Source organism: Podarcis raffonei, chromosome 2, assembly GCF_027172205.1.
Source record: "Podarcis raffonei isolate rPodRaf1 chromosome 2, rPodRaf1.pri, whole genome shotgun sequence".
Lineage (NCBI taxonomy): Eukaryota > Metazoa > Chordata > Lepidosauria > Squamata > Lacertidae > Podarcis > Podarcis raffonei.
In genome coordinates, this window is record NC_070603.1 from 73,003,634 (window position 1) to 73,029,904 (window position 26,271).

The 26,271-nt window shown below is 41.9% G+C and overlaps 1 protein-coding gene across 2 annotated transcripts in view; it reads right to left on the reverse strand.

The window, feature by feature from the left end:
- Positions 1-26,271, reverse strand: part of CACNA2D2 (calcium voltage-gated channel auxiliary subunit alpha2delta 2) — a 518,774-nt gene that overhangs the window by 141,146 nt on the left and 351,357 nt on the right. For both annotated transcript variants that reach the window (XM_053377415.1, XM_053377414.1), the window contains exon 6: positions 2,738-2,876. In XM_053377415.1, coding sequence (XP_053233390.1) covers positions 2,738-2,876 — 139 coding nt within the window. The remainder of the gene's footprint in view (positions 1-2,737; positions 2,877-26,271) is intronic.

Consider the following 26,271-nt stretch of genomic DNA (forward strand, 5'->3'; position numbering starts at 1 on the left):
ACTGTAATTTAGAAAGGTGCATATGAAAACACTTCCTTTCAACTTATCCCTCTAAAAAATACATTCGGACTGGACTCCTATTTGTTGGATGTTACAGAAATCATATGCAGGTAGGGATGAATGAATCTGTCTATTTCAGCTTCTCTTGGTTTTTCATTTTTTCAGCTCACCCCATTTTCACGTCAATTTGTGATTTTTTCTTTAAAAGTTCATGTGAAAACCTGTATGCATTCTTGTTGCATTTTTCTTAAAATATACAATTTTGTATGCAAGTTCGCCTTACACACACATCTTTGTAAGAAATTATTCCTATTATAATTTTGCACAATGTTCTCAATGCATTTTTGTGCCCACTTTTTGGTTGGAGAAGTGCAAATTTTGAAGAATGGAAAATATTTCATTTTGTTTACTGGTTTGGGAAGTGAGAATCAGTTTGTATTTTCATGTAACCTGCCTAATTAATTTCTTCCTCATCTCTACCTACAGGTGGGAGTTGTCATTCTTCACCCTTCTTTTCTTCTGCTTCCCTGATTCAAAAGCTGTGGCTATTCTGGGATAGGCCGCTTACTTTACAGTTACATGGGGGGAGGGAGTGGGAGTGGGTGTGTTATAACAGCAGAAAATCAGAAAGAAATGCAAAAAAGCAATGCAAATAAAGTGTTTCAAATAGAAATTTGATAGCCTGTAGTGCAAATTATGCACACAGCAAACTGTTCTGTGACTGAGCATTTGCAAAGACGAACTTGACGTCTTCTCTTCTGCAAAAAGGAAGCAAAAGCCAGAGGGAATGACAGAGACAAGGGCAAAGCAGTCTCAGATGCAGCGTAACAACCCTGATGGGCATGCGCACCATGACAAGCCATCAGGTGCAGCGCTGTGACATGCAGGAGAGGGATCTTCAATATGGTGCTAGAGAAACTGCCCGTGCCCCCACCTTAATTAGAATGGCAATTGCACTTTTCAAAAGCCAGAAACCATTATTTGGAAAACAACTGCCCAGGCGAAAGCTGTTCTCTGTAACGTCCACGGGAAGGAAGGCTCACCACGAGAGTGCGACTATAAAGGCGAGGCTGATCAATACCAACTCTCAGAGAGGATCAAGCTGCAGAGCTTGCCAAAGGGCATGTAGCCCATCACAAAAGCGATGCAGGCAACAGCAGCAGAATAAAAAGCAACAGGTGGTTTTGGTGCAGTGCAGCTACACAGCAAACTGGCACCATACCTGCACCAGGTTTAGGCAGTTCCCTCACACAGGGCACCAAGCAAAGGAGGTGCATAATAAATAACAACAACAACAACAATACCTATACCATGGAACCTTGGTTCTCAAATGCCATAGTACTCAAACATTTTGTCTCCCAAACGCCGAAAACCCAGAAGTAAGTGTTCCGGTTTTTGAACGTTTTTCGGAAGCCAAACGTCTGATGTGGCTGTCAGCTATTGTTTCCGAGGTGCCTGCGCCAATTGGAAGCAATCGAACAGACTTCTGGAATGGATTACGTTTGAGAACCAAGGTCCCACTGTATTTAGATGAGTAGCTACTCAAAGTTGGGGTGTGCGCCCCAAATTTTGTCCTTGCTCATGGCACCATATTACCAAAGTCCGCCCCTGACCTTACCATACTAAGGCAGCAGTAATGAAACAATCCCAGATTACTCTAGTGTAGAGCGAGGCAAAAATACTTTGATTTTGTGTGTGTGGATGTGTGCTCATTTTTCAGTGGAGGCTGGGCTATTGTTTGGGGAAGGGCAGATCTGGTTAAGCTCAGCTATAGTTTATCTAGCATCTATGTGCAAGGATAAATTAACCCAACTATATTGTGTATTATGAAGCTTTAATAGTTAATCTATGGTAGAGGTGGGGAACTTTTTGGGGGTCTACAGGCGGCATTGCCCTGGGGGAAAGCTTTCATGGGCCACATTCCAGCAGTGGCTGGCTCAGATCCAAAAGGGGTGGGGTGAGATGCACACAAAATCACATACCCTTAATATGCACATTCACATAGACACACAAACAGTTACTTTTCATGGAAACAAAAGCATATATTTAATTTGCAGTAACTCTAGCCTCACCTTTCATTTTCTCTTAATTTCATGTATTTCATAAAATGTATGTACCACTTGGTTGCAGCAAAACCTCTGAGCTGTTTACAATAAATATTAAATTTATCAGTAAAAACAGTCAAAACCTTTTTTAAAAAAATAAGTAAATTTAAGAGAAAAAATGATTCAAATTCCTCAGACTCTTAGAAAAAAGTTTGAAAAGGAAAAGCTAACAGCCTTCGTCTCTGCTGACTATACAAAAGGCAAAAAGAACTTGGTAATTCCAACAGAAGACTGCAAATAACACCAATGCACAGCTGAACTGCAAGCCCTGCCTTACAGTCAGTCAAAGACTCAAACTCCAAACTGCAATTGCTTCCCCAAAATTGCATGCGTGCAACTGCATATTGCATGGATGCTTGCGCTCCTGGAAATATGCAAAAAGTCTGCCTCTCTGCTGAGGCACTTCTCCCTTCTTGCAGAGAGAGGAGCTGCAATCATACACACTTTGCCCAACATCAGAACCTCATTTCCCTCTCAGCTGCTTCCTGCTGAACAACTGGTGGGTGGAAGGGGCTCTAGAAGGCCAACTCTCCAGTTGCATTTCGCCCACAGGCCAAGCGTTCCTCACTCCTGATCTATAGGGGTTGTCTCCAGACTTAAAACAAAGAGTTCTGTGAAAAGGGGCAACTCACAGCCTTTGTAGATGTCTGTAGGTATCTGCACAGCTGCATAAGAGTAGTTAACCTTCGTTTTGAAGTTGGCATCTTCTGTGAACTCCAGTTTCAGGGAGTTGGACTTTTCTTTTTCAATCTCTTCTCCATCTGGATCTTCCTGGAGAGGAAAAAAAGGAGACAAAGTTCAGGTCAGTTTTATACAGAAGCAGCCAGCAAGCTGGTGCGGCAGATTGTATGTGGCATCTGCGGCTGAGTGGCAACCAATATGAAGAGTCCCCATTTTATCTGCTGGAGTTGCTTTGTAATCTAGGAGGAACAGGACGGATCGGACTGCTTTTTGTGGGCACACAGCTGTTGATTGACCATCATCATCACCCTACATAGGCTGCTGACATCATTGGCTCATGCCTGCATGAGCCATTCAGCAGCTACCTGCTTGCTCAGTGCTGACCTTATACTTCCCATAAGAGCAAGGGCTTCATCTCACTTGACAGCAGCTCAGCAGAGGTAGCAATATATAAGCTACCTGCCACAACACATTACTGGCTGCTGCTTGTGGTATTGAAATAGGTCCTACCACAGTTCTGGACACCCCCGTGGTTGGTTATAGATGCCTTCCATGTTTGAAAAGAAAATGCTAGTCTTTTCAGTAACTTCCATTTGAACATGGCAGCTGTGCAGGGAGATCCACAGCTAACTATTATTTTTAGTGCAGTCTTCTCTTGAGCATCAGAAATCTGGTTCTTTAGTTCAGTTCTGAATGGGACACACTCAGCTTATAGCTCACGGCCTTGATCACCACAGGACACCGCTGCTGGCAGTTTTTCCCTTGCAGCCAATGGTCCTGGCCCATTCCCTGGAGTGTGTGTTGCTGGGAAACCAGGACATTTATACTTCTGAGCCCTCTTCAAGTAAACTCCATAGCAACAGCAGGAGCAGCAGGAGCTGTGCCTGGAAGGGGCTGGGAGTGGAAGAGCTGCTAAATCTTTTTTAAATGCAGCCTTTGTGCGTCAGGTTGAGGTGGCTTGTAAAGCAAACTGGTTGAGAAGATGCACTGATTCCTGGCTCATTTCTTGGCTCTGTTTAACCTTGCCTCTCTGTTTTCAGTAGCATGGCAGGTATTAAATCAGACAAAAACCCCTTGAAAATCAATTAGCAGCAAAAGGCGACTATCAAAGAACAAATTAAAACTGAGTGGAGCTTAGTGCTTTGTCAATAAGCAATGCAAACAATATTTAATTATGGTAGAGAGAGATGGCAAACTCCCTGCTGCTGAGGCTGGAATATGCGCAGGCTCTTTCACACTCCGCTTCTTTCTCCCTTCCCTGTACAGATTGCCACAGCTTTGGCAGTCAAATCGAACAAACTGAGGGCTCTTTTGTTCTTTGTATGAGGAGATTTAACCTGTTTGGAGAAGCAAACATGCTTTCTTCCTGGAGCATTAGAACTGAGAAATCTTGATCAGCCAGTGCAGGCAAGAAGAAGATGTGTAGGACATGGCACTTCCGAATCCAGCCTTTCCCAACTTCAGCTTGTTTGGACAGGGTATGGGGGGAAGTGGCTCATGGGAGGAGCTGCAGTGGGGAAGTGACTGGCAGTGAGAGCTAAGAACCCCTCTTATCCAAACACTTCCCCTCTGAAAGATGCTTTCTTCTAAGCAACGGTTTGTTTGTTACACATGTTTGGTGTGTTAGACACAGAGGTGGGTTAAAAAAAGAGAGAATAAAACTTAATAGTTCATTGTGGCAGGGTCAAGAAGGTCACAGGGTCCTCACCTTTATTCTAGTCAATGTTTTTAGTGGGCTAGAGGAAAGCCATGGTTTGGCTATGATTCTATGGAACAAGAGATGGAGCTTTAAGATGCTATTAAGAGGCTCCTCCTCCTCCTCCTACGCCAATAATTCAAGCATTGTAAAGGACAGTTCTATCAAAAGCCATTAGCTTTGATACCTAAATGGAACCTCCAAGTTCCGTATACCATACTTCTGAATACTAGATGCTGGCTGGGGATAGGTAATAGAGGAAAGCTGCTACATTTAAGGCACACTTTTGGACTCCCGCCTGACTACTTGGCCAAATCAGACACTGGTCTAGATGTTCTCATACTACCCACAGTGGACATTTGCAAGAAAGCCCTTCTACTGTGACTTTTCTTACTCAGAAAATATATTACAGGAATTTCTGTAGGTGTGAAATTAATTTTAACCCTGAATAAATTTCTGTCCCTAGCAATTATGCCACCTTGCTATCCAATGTTTCCCTCCTCGTATTGTAAGTAGGGGGGGGGGGGGAAATAAAAATGCAATAAAAATGAACCTGGCTACTACTCACAATGGCTGCAGGCTATCTCCAGGATGAAGGGAGGCACGCTTGTGATCACCAGTCACTTGGGAACAACAGCTGAAGAGAGTTATTGCCCTTGCTTGCTTGCTTCCCATAGGCAGCAGGGGGTGGTATTTAAGTAACTGTTACACAGATTATACCCATTAAAATTAGTGGGTTTCAGTTAGTTAAGACCATTAACATCAGAGTCTATTCTGAGTAAAAGAATACAACCCAGGATGCTGGGCTAGATAGGCATTTGGACTGATCCTGCATTGATTTTCTTAACTATTTATCCCTTTCATTCATTTCTTCCTTGGCTTCTATGCCCCATTCCACTCATGTCATGGCTGTGGGCTGCTGGTGAAGGAGCATGTGTGTTTACTGTAATAGGTTTAGCTGTATGTTCATTGTTACCTTCAAACAATTCTAAGAGGAATGCTTTCTATTTACAAAAAGCATGCCTCCTCCCTAGCATATGGCATTTAACTTAAGAGTTTGCATCACCTATCATTTATTAGAAACTTTACTCATTTATCTGGGTATAGTATACAGTGGTACCTCGGGTTACATACGCTTCAGGTTACAGACTCTGCTAACCCAGAAATAGTACCTTGGGTTAAGAACTTTGCTTCAGGATGAGAACAGAAATCGTGCTCCGGTGGCACGGCAGCAGCAGGAGGCCCCATTAGCTAAAGTGGTGCTTCAGGTTAAGAACAGTTTCAGGTTAAGAACGGACCTCTGGAACGAATTAAGTACTTAGCCCAAGGTACCACTATATAGGCCTGTAGGCCTATCCCTTTCAAAAGCCTGTTGTTATCTTAGCTTCCTCTCATAGTCTTCTCATGCAGTTGCTGAGTTTAGTAAGAAAGCTACATATTGCAGTTAGCTATTTTGCAATTTCATATTTGAGTTCCTTCAGAACTCTCAGATGAATGCCATCTGGTCCTGGTGACATATTACTCTTTCATTTATTTGCTCTTCTGACATGTCAATTTGTGACAATTTCTTTTGCTGCTGGTATCTCCCTGATGTCATCTGCAGTGAAGATTGATGCAAAGATTTCCTGCACCAGAGGTTCGCTGCACTGACCATAACTTTCTTTAATGTGCTTTTACCCTAATGGCTCTAGCCATTTCCTAGCAGACGTTCAGTTTTTTTGATCTGCCTTGGGAATATTTTTTCTGGGTTGGGAAGGGAGCACATAAAGGTTTTTTTTAGCAGCTACTCTTGAAATGTGCTTGGCTGATTTCCCTTACTACAGATACACACTGCCAAAATTTGTCCTTTTGGCTGTTCTTATTTATGCATAGCATTTCCTTCAGCAGCCTCATTTCACTACCATTGATTCCTGCTGGGGTTCTTTCCTATTGTTTGCAGCCTTCCTTAAAATTGGAAGTGAACGCTTATTTAAATCCAGGGTTATGGTATATATGTATAGCTCCCATGCTACTTTTATTCATTTTGCATCTGCTATGCATTCCTTTCAGTCCCCTCTTCCCCATGCAGCTGCCACGTGTGAGGCCAAGTGCTGCGGCAGTGCCTCATCTCATGTGCCACACCTACTTACATGGAAACTCTCTGATAATTTGTAACAAAAAGCTTCATCTGTGACACTGAAAGCTAGATATATTTTCTAAACAATTAATAGCCAAAACCTTCTTAGAAAAAGAGTACTTCTGTGCCAAGTAAAAAATGGAGACACTGTTTGCAGAAGACTAGCATTTCTCTAGGACTTTAAAGACAGCAACTGAAATAACTAATGGGGAGGAAAATGTCCCTGTATATAAGCTTGTTTTCTGCTTCTGCATGCCAATTCATAGCTTCAAAATTTGGGTTGGAGAAATACAATGGGACAATGATTGCATATCAATTAATTGTTTGGGGGAAGATTTCCGTTTTGCATATGCCATTCCTAACAGTATCTGCAAGCACTCATTTGCATCTGCCCTCTTGCTGAATATGCCTTGAAAAGATTTGATCAAGGACCCAAGAAATGAAATACAGATGAATTTTATCTGCCCCCTTCAGTTTCAATACTTTTATAGTTCAGTACCACATGTTATGTGTGTGAATCTGCAGTCACCAGGGCTAGAAACTTTACTGCAATTCTATATTATGTTCATAACCAGTGGCTTACAAGGAGTAATCTTCCCTGCGCTAAAGCACCATACAGGAAGAGGCTTTACTCCTACACTGTGGAGCTCCTTACCTGTAGAGCTTTGGCAGGAACCATCCCTGCTACTTTCAGGCATCTTCTGAAAGCTGTGCTGCTTAGACAGGCCTGAATTATATGATTTTTTTCTTAAACCAACTAGTATCTAATGTTTTTAATTGTGTTTAATATATATTTATAGATTGATTTTATTGCATTTTATATGTTGAATGCCTCCTTGTTATAGTCTATGAAAGAGTGGATTATGAATTTATTATTATTAATTTCATTTCTATACCGCTTTATATTTTAAAGGGAGAAAATATTGAAGTGTTTTATTATTACACATTGAAACATCAAATAAAGCAATGCAGAAAAAAACATTACGGAGGAAAGTCTGATATAAAGTATACATTCATAGCAACATTAACAGGAAACTAAAACATTTACTAAAAAAACCCAGAATAATACATTACAAAGCAGGTGAACTACAGAACGCACATTTAACGCAGCAAAGTTAACAAAAACAAATTATCTCCGACATTTTGAAGGAAAACATTACCATTCCAGTTTGGTATTGTCTACTCTACACCATGGGCAAACTAAGGTCTGGGGGCCGGATCCAGCCCAATCGCCTTCTAAATGCAGCCCGCGGATGGTCTAGGAATCAGTGTGTTATTACATGAGTAGAATGTGTCCTTTTATTTAAAATGCATCTCTGGGTTATTTGTGGGGCATAGGAATTCGTTCATTATTTTCTCAAAATATAGTCCGCCCCCCCACAAGGTCTGAGGGACAGCGGACTGGTCCCCTGCTGAAAAAGTTTCCTGACCCCTGGTCTACACTATCTGGCAGTGACTCTCCAGGGTTCATGACTAGATTATTTACCAACTCTTCCTGGAGATGCTGGGGATTGAACTGAGGACCTTTTGTATGCCAAACATGTGTTCTACCACCAAGCTATAGCCCTTCCCCTACTATTTATTAGAAAGCTCTGGAACTTGCAGGAGCTCAATATGTGGCCAATGGATCACTTTCAGTTTGGCAAGCCATAAATTGTCCAAGCCTAATTTAGATTCTGAGACGTCAGGGCTAGGACCTGTTTTATCTATGCACAGTGCCTAGTTAAGTGTTATACACTTTTGCAAATATTGTATCATAACTGTTTAGCAACAAGATGTTCAAGCTTTCTTTGCTGGCAGAAAGCCAGGCTAATATTCTGTTGTATTCTGTCATCATCTCTCTACTGATGCTCTGGACACAAACTGGAATGACATTGAAAGCATTGGAGGAAAGGCTAATTTTAGCCCACTGAAGTATAACTGTGTAGCTACCAGCAGAGACCTCCTTCCTGGATGCCATCCTCACAAACAGCAGGTTAGAACAAACTTATTTTTTCATGCTTTGTGTCAGAATGAAAGAATTTGTTAAAAAGAGAAAGGTTAAATTAAGTTATTCTGGACTCTGTGGCACAGAGCAGAACAGTCAAATTGTAAGAAGAGCTAAGCTTTCTTTAGTTCTGACCCTTTGCTGTGAGAAAAGAAAGCACTCATTGCATGATCCATTTCCCTGTGCATAGCTTCTGCTTTATAGCAATCTGCTGTATGAGACTGCAGGCTTGTCCACACTCGAGCATTCATTAGCTGCCAATCCACATTTCCTCCATTTGAATCAGACTGGAGTAGTCCATACTGTGATAGGAATTTTGAGGTCTTAGATATATGTTAAATGTTCATAAGTGTACCAACCAAGCACATACATAGATCAGCACAGGAAGACTGACCTGGAACCATTTTGATTCCCAAACTGTCCCAAACTGACCAAATGTTTTCTCTGCAAGGTCAAAGCAAAATGGAAAAGCCTCCCCATTGTCTTTTCCTTCACAAATCCTGTCTTAAGGGCATGTCTGTGTTCGAATAGGGTGTGAGCCTGTGACATGGCCCAGGAACTAAGTATTTATCATTACAAAAGACTGGCCAGGCTACCCAGGCAATCCAGTCAAGTAACCTGCCAGACAGGAGATAAACAACAACAGGAGAAAAACAACATTCAAATTTCTGTTTTAAGACCGCCTTTTCTGTGATATAGGTATGATGTATCTGAGGGGTGGTCTTAGGTTACACCCCTTCTGTGATGTATGTATGATGTTTCTTTTCTGTTCTGGAACAGCTCTTGAAAAACTGGAGTGTGCTATATGATCTGCGAATTCTAACTGTTTGAGAGTTAGCCTCCCAACAGGTTGGCTACTGCCAGAGACCCAGCCAAAGGTGCCATAAAGGAAAAAAGAAAGAAAAAGACACACAAGTAATTACTATGAACTAAAATGCTCATCTGATCTCAAAAAAGTTTTCCCATTGATTCTAACCACTGAATCTTTGCAGTCAAGTAGAAACGCCAAGAGGGGCTTTAGAAAGAAAAGTCCAGATAATACAGCTTCTGCTCTCAATCTTCTCCAAGCGTATTTCACACCTGATGGTTCTTTTTGATTGCAGCTGCAACAATCAGATGCATTTGAGACAACAGAAGCAGGCCTCAGGTCAGGTCTTCAAGAGAAGTACCGCTTTGTTTGATCTGGCATAAAGCCCATCTACTCTTCTGTGGCGGCTGGACAGATGACATCTCAGACTGATGCTGCGTAACAGGGCAGGAAGCAGAAAGCTCAGAGACCTCCAAGGCTATACAGTAATACTTGTTCTGCATTCTGATGACGATGCCTCTCAGAAGCATGACAGACAGAAGCAAACAAAATGTTCCTTTACTACAGTGGCCGGAACCAGCACTATCCCCGTGGTAAAGGGGGATAAGATTTGGACAAAAGTATGCAAAATGAGTTGTGGATGGTGTGTTGGGGCTGCATCCTCAGCTAGCCTCCTTCTGTCTGAGTCGCAGCTGCAAAACAGGTTGGCAAGGGTGAGGGGGCAGTGAGGTGGGCATGGTGAAAATGTTAGAATTCCTGCTCCGTGGTTGCAGTCATGGAGTTGTTGTCTATCACATGACGGTATATGTTTTGACTCCACAAAGTGGGAAGTGACAGAGACAGGTGTTACTGTGTTCCGTGAAGTGGGACTATTGTCCTTTGTTCTTTCTCTTTGCTGTCTGATGCTAGAGAGAGAGGGAGCAATGTTGCAGTGCTCCGTGTGTGTTTATATGTAAATAAAGTAGATTAGCCAAACTGCTGAGTTGCTGAGGTCTGCCATGCAAGTTGCGAAGACTCTGCAGATCCCTAAGTGTGCCGATGTCTATTGGCATCAATCACTGTGATGTTCGGGCAGAAGAAAGCTTTTGAAGCACCCGAACAATTGACCAGGAGGGAGGGAACATGCAAGTCGGGCATGTGTCTCTACAAGGGTCCTACTCAAGTGTAGGACGAGCTCCTGACAGAAAACATGCCAGCAGGAGCAGCAGATAGGCTCTCCCAGTGCATCTGCACCTTGCCAACCTGACCACCTTTTCTCCCTCATCTCTCCCTCCATCCTAGCATACAGCAGTGACTTAGCCAAAGGGCAATCAGGGGAGCAACGCAAGGCTGCTGCCCTCAATATTAGAGATGTAACATAGAATCCTCTGGACTCCCACTGAGCAGCAGGTGTAGCAAAGGTGCTCCACAGAGCAAAAGACCCTACAGAACCCTACTCTCATATAGACAAGTCCAGGGCTGTTAAAGGCACAGCTCAGCATTTCTGAAAGGACAAGCACTAACTGCTTTGGGGATCAAATACACTATTACTCTTTGGCAACAGAGACTTCATTAGGGACCTCATGCTCTAGGGCAATGCATTTGTATCGTGCAGTGGTAATCAGCAAGAGGACATTTATGAGCTGGAAGGTGTAGGGAGTTTTTAAAAGTTTCCAATCTAGTAAAATCGAGTTATATTTAATGATGATGATGATGATGATGATAATAATAATAATAAATTTATTATTTATACCCCACCCATCTGGCTTGGTTTCCCATAAAACACACAATGGTATACTTTATGAAACTATGTATAAAGTCAGTTTCAAACTGAAAGCTTCCCTTTTGAATCAATGAATGTAATGAAATGGAAGATAATTTACGACCTTGAAACTGGTACACACTAAGTATAAAAGCTGCATAGTAAAAGTACAGAAGGTTATTTTTGTGTGTGAAAAGAGCTGAAATAGGATTGTATGAATTCATTAAATACATGTTCCTCTGAACAATGCCACCTGCACAAGCTTCTGCGATTGGTTAGCTATTCTAGACTGCAGAGTATTTCTGTGTCAGGTAGGTCCTCTTGTTGCTCATAATAAAGAATTCATCCTTACTTGCGCATTCAGTTTGCAAAATGATTTGGAAAAAACATGAATGATTCTTGCATCCCTGATCAGGGATAGTCCCAAAACACTAAACCTAGGGATGGACAAATAGGTCAGCTTTGGTTTCTCTCAGTTTCTCATCCCCCCACCCCAGTTTCAAGTACAGTTCTCTCACATTTCCACATCAGTTTCCTCCTTGCTCCATACGTGCAAAAGAGCTACACAGTGGTGACCTGAATCTATGGAAACACTGGTAGGGATGTATAAGGGGAACCAGAAGTGGACTGGTGAGAATACAGATTGGAGCCAAGAGGTGGTAATCCAGTCATGCAAGCCTACAGCTTCTTTCTTCTGTCCTGCTCCTAATAGTATCTAGCGTAACACCCAAAGAAGAAGCCTTGGTCAACGCAGCCTCCAGGAACAGGCCAAATGATCCTGCACACCTACCCCTCCCCTGCTACCTGTGTGGATCCACAGCTAAAGCACCTCCACACTTGCAAGCAGCTTATTTATAGCAGATGACATTTCCTTAGGTAAGAGGTTGCCACTTACACCAGAAGGAGTGAAAGCGTTACATTTCTAAAATCAGCCCCTGCCCTCCCTGCCACGTCATGCCTGCCCCTGACAGGTGCCAATTATGGCATCGCACCACTGTAGACACAAGCAAGGGAGCAAACCGCCCACTCTGCAGTTCGTCTCAAATGACAGAGCCTAACGATATAATTGGAGTGATGTTGAGGAGGAGAGCAGAAAGATAAGAGGCAGCAATTTAATCCTGCAGGTGTGTAAAAGGGAGAGTGTGGGGAGAGGTAAAGAGGATAAGTATTTCTGTACATTGTTTCTGGGCTACAGAGAAAAATGCACAGACACTCAGTGCTGCCACTCTGCACCCCATAATAGGCAGTGGCCATATCTGAGGCCAGCTGTGACTACAAGCAAGGCAAGATCAGGCATTAGAGGTGGTTCAGTGGACTGCAGCTTGCATGGCCCTGTTTCTGAAGAATGGATGGGGGAGAAATTTCATTCAGTTCACATTTAAAGGGGAATTTGTCTAATCTGCACTTTCCAAAACGATAAGCAAACTGAAACCCAGAAAATGTGGGTTACTCTATCTGAGTAATGTGCATAATGTGTGCACATTACTCTGAGTAATGTGCATAATGTGTGCATAAAAATGCATAAAAATGCATATATTTGTGTAAATGGATAAACTGTATTAGAATGGAGAAAACTGCATTATAATGGACAAAATTGCATGCACAATTGTATATATTAGGAAAAATCTGCACCAAAATGTTGATGAACTTCCATGAGGATTTTCTTCTTCTTCTAAAAATAATTACTGACTGATGGGGAGAACTTAACTTAAGTCTGGAAAAATGAGAAACAGAGAGAAACCAAAGTTGACAGATTTGCGCATCCCTGCTTAAAAGCATCACTGGGCTGGAACTATGTACATCTCGACTTCTTAACATGTTACATTTTTAAGGTGGAAATCAGGGCCACAATAGATATAATGTGGAAGATTTTTCATTGGTGCTCAATAAAAATAAAAAGCAGTCACAACGTACTTCAACCTTCATCAGAGCCTCAGCACTAGGATGGAAGATCAATCCTTCTCAGCCTTGCCGTTTTCCCAGTCAAAATCATCTCATCCCCATGCAGCTATTAGCTTTGATGGGGGAACATCCAAGAGTCTGTATCGTGTCATATATCCCCCGCAATCCCCAGCAGAGCTAATAACAGCTTGGTAGAAGGGGGTGATTTAGATCGGGAAAATGGCACAGGATTAAAGGGTTAATTATACCCATCCTCCAGTGTTACTGCCAAAAAAACAAAAACCTAAAAAACTGACTCCCTGCTCTGAAGTGGTGATGGTAGGGAATCCATTTCAGAATTTTTGCATATCAGATCAAAAATCTCCTGTGTCCTTTTGGGTTTTCAGACCTCTTTGCAAATACATATGCCATAGAGGCAAACTTTTTAGAGAGCCGATTGGCTGTGGCTCCCTGCCAAGGATAAACCAGTTTTTTCTGTTGAATAATATGTGAAATTACCTTTAGAAGAAAAGACTAAAGTTTCAATCGTTAAGCATATGTTATGCTCATCTGTTGTTGTTTTTTAACATTAGCTTCTTTATTTATTAAATTTCTTTACAGTGGTACCTCTGATTACGTACTTAATTCTTAATTCATTCCGGAGGTCCGTTCTTAACCTGAAACTGTTCTTAAGCTGAAGCACCACTTTAACTAATGGGGCCTCCCACTGCCGCTGCCCGATTTCTGTTCTCATCCTGAAGCAAAGTTCTTAACCTGAGGTACTATTTCTGGGTTGGCGGAGTCTGTAACCTGAAGCGTATGTAACCTGAAGCATGGTACCTGAGGTACCACTGTACTGCCCTTCATCCGAAGATTACAGGACAGCTTACAATATAAAAACACAGAATATGTAGCATAGCAACAAACAAAAAAATTGCCCCTCTACAGTTTAAAGGGCCATCAATTGTTTAATTGGCCATTAGTTCCCTGCAGTGATCATCTCATTTCGCCAAACAGATGTAGTGACTCTGCACAGCTTCAAGACCTGCTAGCATTTCAAGTTGTGACATAACACTGTGTCCAGGAACATTATTGGTTGAGCAGGAGGTGACTATCACCACTGGGCATCATGGGGCCGGCCAAGAATGCCCCTGGGAATGATATTGTATGGTGATACAGCATCGTTCCCAGGGGTGTTCTGTCCCAGAAATGCATCAGGACTGCTAGAGGCACCAGGTCGCTGCTTGCCGTGTTGGAAAGCCTTTTTTATTATTATTAAGAAAAAGAAAGAAAGGAAAATAAAAACGCTTGACCACGAGTCACCCTGAAAAGTTGCCAAAAATTCTCACCCAGTTTTGTTGGGCGACAGATGGTCTGACCTGGTAAAAGACAGCTCCCAAAATCCCATTCCAAACAGAAAAAGAATGAAAAAAGAAAATTGAGGTGGGGGGAATATTTGGCCCCGTTTGAATCAAGAGCAAAGAGCAATCTCCCTAACAAAATATGTACCTGGCGATTTTGTCACCAACTACTAATGGAGTTTTAGCAGTGATTCTGGCTCCATTAATCCTCTCTGGTCTAAGCTTCCAATTATACAGTAACACTCTTTTGGAAGCAGTTCCCACTGAAATCAAATTATTTCCAAGTAAATGTAGGGTTCTGCTTCTCTCCCACAAAGAAAAGAATGGGAATTTAGTGTGAAATGAGAGATTGCTTAAAATGCCGAACATTCTGAAGAGAGGGGAAGGAACTTCTTAAATTTGCTCATTCTGTGAAGCTGAAAAAAAGACCCAGCTACCCAAATCCTGAAATGAAAGAGAGTATTTTATATCATTCTTTGCTCTAGATCTTTACCCTTCATCTACACTCAGCACTCCTAAAGAGTCCACAGACTCTAGCTGCAAAGAGTCCACAGACACTTCTTCTCCAGTTGTAAAATCCAGCTTGCCAACAGGGAAGATTGGTCAGGAAGAAGAGGAGGAGGAGTTTGGATTTGATATCCCATTTTATCACTACCCGAAGGAGTCTCAAAGTGGCTAACATTCTCCTTTCCCTTCCTCCCTCACAGCAAACACTCTGTGAGGTGAGTGGGGCTGAGAGACTTCAGAGAAGTGTGACTAGCCCAAGGTAACCCAGCAGCTGCATGTGGAGGAGCGGAGACGTGAACCCACTTCACCAGATTACGCGTCTACCGCTCTTAACCACTACACCACAAAGTAAAAAAAGCTAGTTTTAGTCTGCACGTATGACCTGCACAGATGAGTTCTGAAGCTGTTGTCTTCCTTATCTCTGCACCACTTCTCAGCTGTTACTGGGCATTCCTGTAAGTCAACAAGATGAGTGACCCACTGGAGTCTGTCCAATACACTGCCAGGGCTGTGCTGCTGAAAATGATTCAACTTAGTAACATGCCTTGCAATGATCACACTGCCTCTTGTTGAAATTGTCATTTCATAAAGAAGTTGCATGTTATTTTGCTTAGAGTAGAAATGGGCCAGAGCCTGGCCCAATAACACTGAATTGTGGGAATGTTCAGGGGTGCAGGAGAGGATATATTGTGAGATTATATCCTGATCCAACTTGTGCTAACAAGTTCCCAAAATATCAGCAGAGTTTATAGACATTCCCCTTTAAGTTCGCAACGGTAACGTGTGCACAGGTTCGCTAGAACCTCTATAATAATTACTCTGGTAATTTCCCCTTTGTTCCCTCTTAAAATACAAGACACAACACAGTCTTTATAAAAGTATAAAAGAGTTTACTCACGTTCTGTTCACAATATGATCCCAGAAGGCACACAGGCTTAAAAAGGTAAAATACATTTAGAATCTATCTTGTAGCAAGATAGTCCTTATCTCCTCTCTTGGCTGGGAGCCAAGAGAGCATCCTTAGATGTTTCCTCATGGAAGGAAAATGGCAGAGAGAGAGAGGGACTGCCTGCCCTGTGCTTTTGTCATTACCTGCACAGGTGAGGCCACACCCACCCACCTCTGGTCACATGCGGAGGAAGTCCGTCCCCAGGAAGTTTACCTGCTTGCTAGACAGACATCCCTCCCCATGTTCTAACATGTACACTCTAGGAATGTTGTCATTGACTGCTCCTGTGTTTACATCCCACATGAATAACCCTTAGTTCTTTACGTTGTGAATGGGTGAAATCAAGGAAAGCAAAATGATTATTGTGAATGCTACCTTTCCCATTACAGAGATCAATTAACTTAAAATTGCCAAGTTGACAGTTTTATCACCTATCGCTATTGTTGTAAATGGTTACTGTATTTATTTTGCCTATGTTCTAGCTTTTGTTGAATTGTCACTATTTGTGCTTTCTGCATTTCCCTCTGACCTCACAGTTTCCAACCCCCAGCTCCATACCTAGAACTGAGAATTACACTTCGTGCATGATGAAGTGCACTCTAGCTCACAGAAGATTGTGCTACAATTTGTTAAGTCTTTGAGGTACCACAAGACTCTTTGTTGTTTTAATCATGAATAGAAAGCACACATGAAATCCTTGCAATCTGTTTTGGACTGAGTTTGGAATTGGCACATTAGAGCTGTGAACACTTAGGATTTGCTCTTACCAAAACACATGTGCACTCATTTATAGGAAGTGATGTTTTTATTCAGGACCTTTCCATCTAACAGAGTCCGAAATGTTAGGGGTGGGAAGCAAGAAGTTTTCAGCCAAGGGCAGAAGACTCCTTTGCATAATCACTGGTATATTTTTAGCATCATTTGCAGAGAGAGGGGACCAATCAACGTTAATTTCTCTTTAAACTGCACATAATAAAATGTACGAATAAATGTCCACCCGCACTCAGACAGAAAAAGCTGTTTTCCAGCGCAAATGCTTCCTCACAACTCCTTGTTGCAATGAGGGAGACACAGACCAAATTTCCCTTGCAACATATTTTTTCGTTGGGGGGCCGTTATAACAGGGACTGATCTCTTTGGTAATTCTGAAAAATGATGGGCCTCTTTGGGTCAATGCTCTGAACAGCGCAGGATCTCAAAGCAGATGCTGCAGCAGGCGGCTTGTGAAGTCCTATCAGATCATTGACTCTCAAACTTAACAAACCCTAGATGTCAGGGACTCAATATTCTCTAGGTCAGTGATTCTCAGTCACTGTTTTGTGGTCTGCAGCCAAGTTATGGGAGGATTCTTGGCTTGGCAGGCACATATGTGCTTCAGCTCTATGGCCTTTTCAAGCTTTTCTGTTAACTGGCAGGTACTCTTTCAATGAGTTTGAAGCATGAAGAAGACTGAAACTTCCCAATAGATTGTGATACAGAGACTGTGTACACACCAGACATTGAAAACACATTTCCTGATCTCCTAAGAATCCGGCGAACTGTAGTTTGTTAATTGTGTTGGAAACTGCAACTTTGCGAGGGTAAACTGCAGTTCCCAGGAAGCGCTCTCTCTCTCTCTCTCTCTCTCTCTCTCTCTCTCTCTCTCTGTGTGTGTGTGTGTGTGTGTGTGTACATGGATGTGTGCTTTGGATGATGGTATGTATGCAGACAGACAGTGAACAAATATGGTAGGAATATTTTTGCCTATCTCTTCCTACTTGTTCAGGAAGGAGGGAAAGTCGTCTTTCCACTGACTGATATTAATATGAAAGGAGAGCAGGAATTGTTTGTCCAGAATTTTGTATTCTTTACTGAAGAAGAAACCAATTTCTATACCATGGTTTGTATCCAATGCTAGTCCTATTAAGATTAATGGATCGAAATTAGTCATCTCTATTAATTTCAATGGGTCTCCTTTGAGTAATACTAGCATTGACTACGATCCCATATTTAAGATTTAGGGAGAAGTGCCAGATATTTTGCACTTTGGGGTATTTTCTGTTTGTTTGTTTTTTATTGTAGTTTCAATAACCATGGAAATTTCTCCTGAAAAACACTGGTCTGAAATGTGTGTCCATTGCTTCCTTGCTTCCCTTGACTACTGCTTTTTTAATACCACTTTGTACCTCACTGCCGCTTTCCTTTTCCTGGGTTTGGCACATGGCTGTTTGCAGCTAATCAGGAACCAGGTTGTGAACAGGGAAATGTCATCACAACACTATGTAGCTGATCACATCTGGCTGTTTGAGAAGGCTGCTGAAAGTGTGATAGGAACTGAAGTTAAAAAATATATAGGGAGTGCTGGAAAACTGTTAAAGAGGGGAAGCTGATTGGTTCAACCTTAAATGAAACCATTTTAAAGGAAAGAAAATGCTGGATATCTGTAGTCAAGTCAAGATACGTTAAGAGGCCTCCCTCCCTCCCATCTTATTTTATTTTTGTTCTTAAGACCTTTGTCTGAGAAGGGGCCTTGTGCAGATTGACAGCCTAAACACTTCTAGGCTGACTTCAGTCAATAAAATTTATCAGGCACAATCCATCAAGCACTGCTCCATTTAACATCAATGGGGCCACAAAAGAATCATTCTTGGGGACTTGAACTCATCTTGTTTATGTTTAGGTCTCTTGGCTGTCTTTTTAAGGCTGCTTTCTTACTTCACTTCAGATGATCACCCTCAGATTCCACTAGGACTCAGCAACTAGTCACTTTTGCTCCGGGTGGATGAATAGGAGAGGGGGAAAAACTCTCTTCTTGCATTATAGCATGCACAAGAAAGTGTAGAAATAATGCTCTCCCAGCACTACAAGCCTAGCAATAGCTTTTTCCACAGTAAGGGAGAATAATAGGTTGGCTATGCAATGTTTACTTTTTAATTCCAGCAGATGTACTCAGTGTAAACGCACCATATACAAGGGTCTTAATGGAGCAGCTCTAGTGGCATGGAAAGATTCAGAGCCCAATTATGTTTTCAGGAGCCTCTACCAGTATACAACACAGCTGCAATTCCCCTTAAGGGGCAACTCAGTAAGCTAAATCTGACAATGTAATAACACAGAGCTAGATTCTCATCTTTTCTATATTATTGCATTGCATATTTAGAGACGAGAACAACTTGAGATTTCATGGGCAAAGGAACCCCTATGTTTATGTAATTTGCTGTCCTCCATATCAGAGGTTACACCACTGTATTCTGTCATTTCCAGCTTGAGTTGATAACAAGCCAAAGAGAGAGAAAGGAAAGGAGCTGAGCAGTACTCAACAAAAGTACACACTCAAAAACTAAAGATTCAAAAGCAAATCATTGGTTAACAAAAGAGCAACTCCTTAAAAGCAAACTACTATTTACATTTTACCAGAGTCAGGAAGGATAGCATATTTTAGAACGTTTTACTATTTTTCTTGCAACATTTTATTATTGTCCTGGAAAGGCAATGCAGTATGTATTTGAAAATACTGGATCATCTATAATGCTATTGCCGTCTTAGAAGCTTGCAACCTTTTCATTCACTTTGATATTCAATATTTCTTATGGTATGATTCAGTTTTAGCCATGTGTAATTATTTGTTAAATGTAGTCTGATTTTAAGACACAATTTTATTTGTTTCTGTATGTTCAGTTTTGTTGAGCATAACTCTGTTGGGTGCACTTTTACATGCGGTACCGGCAGCATTTTTATTTACAAAGGGAGATACCTTTTTTTTTTTTTTTGCTTTAAAGCAGTGATAAAGAGCCTGGTGTTCTCCAAATGTTGTTGGATTCCAACTCCCATCAGCTCTAGCCAGCCCTGTAGCCAGAGTGGGGTGCACTGTCCCCCTTGAGCTAAGTTCTCTCCCCCCCCCCGATTTTAATGGTAACATACATTTATAATTGTATGAACAGGACCCTCTGAAAAAAACACACAACACGAGTAAAGCAGGGTGCCTTCAACCAGGTTGTGGAACAGTTGAGAGTATCTTTATTTGGCCTTACTCTTTATTTTTTCTGATGATGAAGACTGAGAAAGTTTAGAACAGGGACAGATTTCTCTAACAGGCCATTCAGGTCCTGGCCCTGGCCTAGTGCCCGTGAGCTTCATAGTACAAGGCTTACAGAAACATAAAGAAACAAAAAAAACACACAAAACCCCCACAAAAAAACACACCAAAGTCTACAGAAACAGGCACATCTTTCACATTGGAAATGTGTTGTGACATCTATTGAACTTTATCAAAATATCTGAAGGACACTAGCTTGGGAAAACTGGGCATATAATGAAGTATTTGAATTAGGTATGACCTGTAGAACAACAACATAAAAAGTTTACTAAGTAGCCTGCTGAGACCCCAAGTAATTTTTGTGTGGTGCATGAAAAAAAGTTTGAGGAGCACTGATTTTTGCCACAGACCAATAAGCCATCTAACTACTGTCGCCTCCCCAGCTGCCTGTGTTGCTTCTAGCACCCATGCACTGACACCCCTTTCCCACTGTTTCTTTTTATCATCCTGCCTCTTTCATGGAGGAATGTGCCATTGCTCTTGCTTTCAGCTCTAAGAAGAAAATGTTCATTAATTTCCACCCAACGTTATCGTTTTTATTCACTACTTCAAAGTGCCGGAACCAGTGTGTGCAATTACAGACACCCCCCCCCCCGTTTATCATTATTCTGTTGCAACATTCACTTGTGAGTGGTTAATTTGTATTCTTTAGGACTTGGTACAATCTGGCTGTCTCCATTCATATGTGAATATAGTTACGCATACAAGCTGAAGGAAAACACTGGTGGAGCTCAGCTGAAGCACCAAGAATCTTGGTTTCCAAGTGGAATCGTGGTACTTCAAGGGAAAGGGAAACAGCCACTCAAATTCCCAATTGATCTAAGACAGTTTATGCTCTCCTCCACAGTGACTGTTTTGGACTATCTCTCCAACATCTATAGCAGTACAGCTCAGGAAGCCCTGCACTGTATCATTTCTCAACTTCTAGAGCAGCCTTTACTGCACAGACAGGAATCAGTGACCCTGCAGATGTTGCTGGACTACAGTTCCTAGCATCCCTAACTATTAGCCTTGCAGGCTGGGGCTAATAGGAGTTGGAGTCCAACAATAATTTTCTCTTAAAAAATAAATAGAGGGAATGGTGATAGTCTGATAGCCCTTCTCCCTGAAATGTATATATTTTGATATATGAGATATTTGATATATGAGATTTATAAGGGTGATATTTGGCAATGCAATTTTATGTTTCTGAATCTCAGTATCCTTTTTAAAAAAATGCTGTTCTAATGTCTTTGCAACCAAGCATACTTCTCGAAAACCATGAAGCCACAATATCCATCTGAATTACTAAACACACACATGTGCGCGCGTGCATACACACACACACACACACACAATTCTACCAAGCCTAATTAGGCTGCTGGCAGTACAGTTGTAAGATGTTTGACAGCAGCATCACTGAAAAGTTGTATTTCTCTGATGCTTTGCAAACCACCCGGTCTTTGTCATGTATAGATTTCTACTAAGTGATGAGCATCCTCTTCACTAATGAATTAGTCCTGATCCTAAAAGCGTTCTAATTTGTCTTGACGCTGCCTTTGATTTTGACATCAGAACAGGCTTTACAGAAATCACCTGTCTCTTCTATCACAACTGTATTGCCATGGGAATCCCCACAGAGAGGCACTGATGTTATTATAAGAATTAATTTAAGCTAGTAACGAGGAACTGAATTCCAAGTGAGAAACGAAACAAGGCTGAAATTTGCCATGTGTAAATTGAAGATTGCTCAGAGGGCTCAGTCACACGTTACACAGCACGGAGGAAGTGGACAAAGATACATTTTTCTCATTCTCTCATTATATCTTTTTAGAAGGCCCCCCCCCAATATGTGGAATGCTCTCCCTAGAGAAGCTTGCCTGGTACCCACTTTAATGTCTTTTCACTATCAGTCAAAAGATTTCTTTCCCCCTCAGTCTTTTAAACATTTTTTAAACATCTCTTAATATCCTTTAATATCATTGATATTATAATCTCCCACCTCTGCAGAATAACGACAGTTTGGCTGGTTCTTCTTTTTTTTAAATAGCTTTTGTAGCTTAACTGAACTTTATTGGATTCATTGCTGGGTTTTTAATTTGCATCACTCTCTGTTGGATTTTACAGCTGGATTTAATCTGTTTCTGGGTTACTTCTACGGATTTATGGTTTTATTAAGTTGTATTTTGTTGCTTTTATTATGTATGCAGCCAAGAGAATATATTTTGCTAGGGGAATCAGAAATGGAATAAAATAAGACTACCCTATAAAAATGACTGGTGGTAGATTCAGGAGGTCAAACGAAAGGAAGTACTTATTTCCACAATGCATAATTAACAGGGATTTCCTTTGCTGCAAGTGTTAAAGGCTGTTAGCTTAGCTCTAAGAGCAAAACCCTATTGCTGTTGCTGCCCATGATGCAAGGATGGGGTGCCAGGAGGACTGAATGCCTGGCTGTGTGACCGCATGCATGTCTACACAGAAGAAAGCCCAATTGAGCCCAGTGGCGCTTACTCCCAGGAATGTGTGCACCAGTTTGCAGTCTGCCAAGGATTTGGGTCTTCATTTTTGGGTCTCTTCACCTCTCCCTCACTATACCTCCTTGCCTCTGTGTTCCTTGGCATATGCAAGCAATTTTAAGGCAGGGCGGAGGGGTGTTTGTTTGTTTATATAATATCTAATTTGTCACATTTGTTGTTTTTGAGTTATACAAGATGATAAATTGATACAGAAAAACAGGTGTCGGTGGGCGAGAGTTAATGTGTGCATAAACACATGGGGTGGGTGGGTAGGGAGGTGATTGGTCCATGCACTCTTATATGGTGAGCCCTGATCAACCTTTAGTAAGAAAGCTGATGAAATGCTAAGGCTCATGCTGGTTTAGGCACATGAAATCAACTTGTGTCTAGCCCATCAACTTGCTATGCTATCCATGCATGCAGGGCAACTGATTATGTGCTGTTGTACACTTCAGCAACACTGTACAGGCCTACATGGCCACCCTGTTTGCAATTCTAATAACAACGTTTGTGGCCTGTATTGTCCTAATTACAGCCATCAGGTCTGAAATCACAGTGGCTAATCAGGGGCGTTGCAGCCCATTTCTCCACTTGAGGTGAAACGGGAAGTACCACCATGCCCTTCTGCTGCTGCCACTGCAGTTCCTCCACTCACCCTGCCGCTTCTGCCACAAGCGCAGCACCAGCATTGGCGTTGGCACCAATTTTGGGTGAGATCTTGTCCAACTTTGCTGGGAGTCTTGCTTATTCTGCAAGATCTCATGTGACTTTGGCTGATCCCAGTGCCACTTCTGCAGAGCTGCCACCTTGGAGGCTTCTGTCACCTGAGGCAGCCGCCTCAACCTGCCTCATGGCTGAGCCAGCTCTGTGCCTAAGGGCCGAAGAGTGCTCCAGTTCATCTCCATGGGATATTAAATCAGAGAAAATGGTGCCTCCTTAAGTATCAGCACTGAAGACAACTGGTTGAGGGTTATGTTAGCAGAAACAAACTCTGTGGAATGCCTCCCCTCCATTTCCTCCAACACAGTCTTCCTCAACCTACCACCATCCAGATGTTTTGGACGGCAACTCCTATAAACTGTGCTGGCTGGGATAGTGGGAGCTGAAATCCAAAACATCTGGAGGGCACCAGGTTGGAGAAGGCTGCACCTAGTTTCAGAAGTGTGTACTGCACTGGAATTTCAGGTAGTTGGAACAATATGCAGAAACAAATGAACAAGAGGCTGCTATTAGACTGCCGCATCTCTGCTTTTATAGTTGCACTGGTTATAAATAACAATCAGTCTCTTTCGCTTGTTTGCTTCTCTTTTTTTAAGGGGAAAAACACACACTTTGCCAAAGGTACTGTTTAGAGATCTTTCTAGACCATTTATTTTTAAATTACCAGCCAGAGGAGAGGAGGGAAAAAAAGGGGGGGGGGGAATCTCAGACCAATTGCTTATCAGAATGAAATCCAAATGTCACATTAGTTGAGAAAGTTGGGAGATTAAATTTTCCAATGCCCTTCATCTGCTGTTGACATTTTGGGAGCTTTGCTCCCCCCTCCCTCCCTCTAGCGCCTGCTTTTCAGCCTTAATATCTTAAACACACACACAGACACACACACACACAAAACCCAAACAAACCCTGCACAAGAGAGATGGCAGACTTGAATGTTAGAAAGCTTCTTAGAAGTGGTCTTTTTTGGTAGGCTTTAGTTTTGACCTGAGGATTGCATCTGGCTCTGTGACTGCACATGCAAGGTACTTGTAAGCTTTGTGGGATAAGATTTTGACTGGAAACCTTGCTTTTAAAAAAAAGTCATTAATTTAAGCAGGTCCACTGTTATTATCATTTAATGAATGTTTGCTGGCTTATGGCCTGTGGTTCTTTGCTTTCAGCATGTTTTCCTCCATCTGTTGAAGAGCCACAGTATTATTAAACACAACACTACGAAAACCATCTTCAGCCTATACCTCATCAGATTTTTATTTTAATCAGGTTGGTTTACAGTAAGAAGAATTTAAGAAGAAAAGCAACAAGTGGGGTTTGTTTTGTTTTGGCCTCCCTGTTTCAGGTGATGGAGTCAGTCAGTCAAGCTTTCCCTTCTACCGTAAAGGGCAGGAAATAATTTTGCAAAGGAACACTGACATTCTAATACCATTTTGTGATTCCAAGCAGTAGCTTGATTAAAAAAAACAACAATAAAGGAAAAAAGCCTCACCCACGATCAATCTCACAACAAAATCAGCATTGCTAGCTGTATCAGGCTGCCAAAGGGTAATAACACTTTATCACATCTATTGCAAATTCCATGCAATAATGGTATGCTATTTTAGAATTAACTCCTGCCATGCCAGATCCCAACAGCCTTAATTTTGTGGAAGCAGATTTCTGTTGTCCTTTTTTGCTTCAAAACTACAATGACACTTGATTTCCAGTGCCTCTGTGTATTTGACCCTGGACAGCACACTTGGACCCTGGACACCACCACATTCCCACATTGGCAAACACAGTTGAGGAAGAATATATATATATATATGCTGCTGGGTATTACAAATGCATATCCCTCACCCTCAGAATTTGTTACCTGCATAAGATTATGGATTTCCCCACCTTCTTTTGTGTCCTCCACAACCACCCACCCATGTGCAAAATAGTAGTAATAATAGTAAGAATAAAAAAATCCAATTGGAACTTTCAGCACAGTGTTACTATCAACACACTTGCCTTCTCTGGATAACTCTCCTATAATTAGCTAATTATTCATGGATTTGCAGAGACTGGGAGAGAGCGCTTGGCAAGTGATGGCTGCTTTTGTTTAGAGTCCTGTCAAATCCACCACTGAGCATGCAGCCATTTCTCTCAATCCTCTCCCATGCATGGAATGCAGTGAGATGCAGATGAACACTTCAGCATGCTCTCCCCAAGTTGTCAGTTATTAACAGTTTCTGAGAATGGCCCATATCCTGTTAATGCAAATCTACCTACAGCTCCATGCCAATCATTCTGTTCCATCATATCTGAACATACCACCCTCCTGGAGCATCATGTACCATACCAACCTGGAGGCTGCAGCAAAAAGGGGGAAGCAGCATGAATGATGGTGCCTATCAGAAACATTTGGCTCCCTTATTAAAAGTGCAGTGACTTTTAATCAGGCACGATTCAAAGTGCTGGTGTTAACCGTAAAGCCTTTCAGGGTCTGGGACCAGGACATTTGAAGGATCACCTTTTCTCTTATGAGCTGCACCACCAGCCAATATCTTCATCAGCAGTCCTCTAATGTGTCCCTGTGGTCCTCCAGATGTTGCACTAAAACTCACATTATCCCTTACTATTTGCCATACTAGGGGTGATGAGAGCTGGGTTTCCAACAACATCTGGAGGGCCATAGGGTCTCCAGCCTTGAGCTATCTGGTCGTAAGTATGGTTTAAAGATAAACAACCATAAGAAGGGAGTGCATCAGCTTTTAAGGTTCCCACCGAGAGTGAGCACCTTGATAGTAGACTTGAGAAAGCATGCAGATCACTTGATCACAGTCTTCCACACTGTGTCGAGATGCAATGCATGTCCATTTAAATCATTGCAGTTATTTCTAGGTTTGCATTTATACCTATGCATTAACATACACAAACATGTATCCTCTTTTGTCGTCTTTTTTGGTGATGAAAAAGGGTCCACTCTGTGTGCAGTTGTTTTTGAAGTACAAAACTGATGCTGTTGAAATCAAAACTAGGTCTTGTTTCTCAGCATGGCCAGTTATCTGCAAAGTGGTAGCCTTCCCCCCTCCCCCCAAGAATATAACTCAGGTAATAACTCTTAGTGGGAAATGGTGCTTGAGAGAATAAGCTTCTTGTGCTATTGTGGCCATTTTTACCGCATC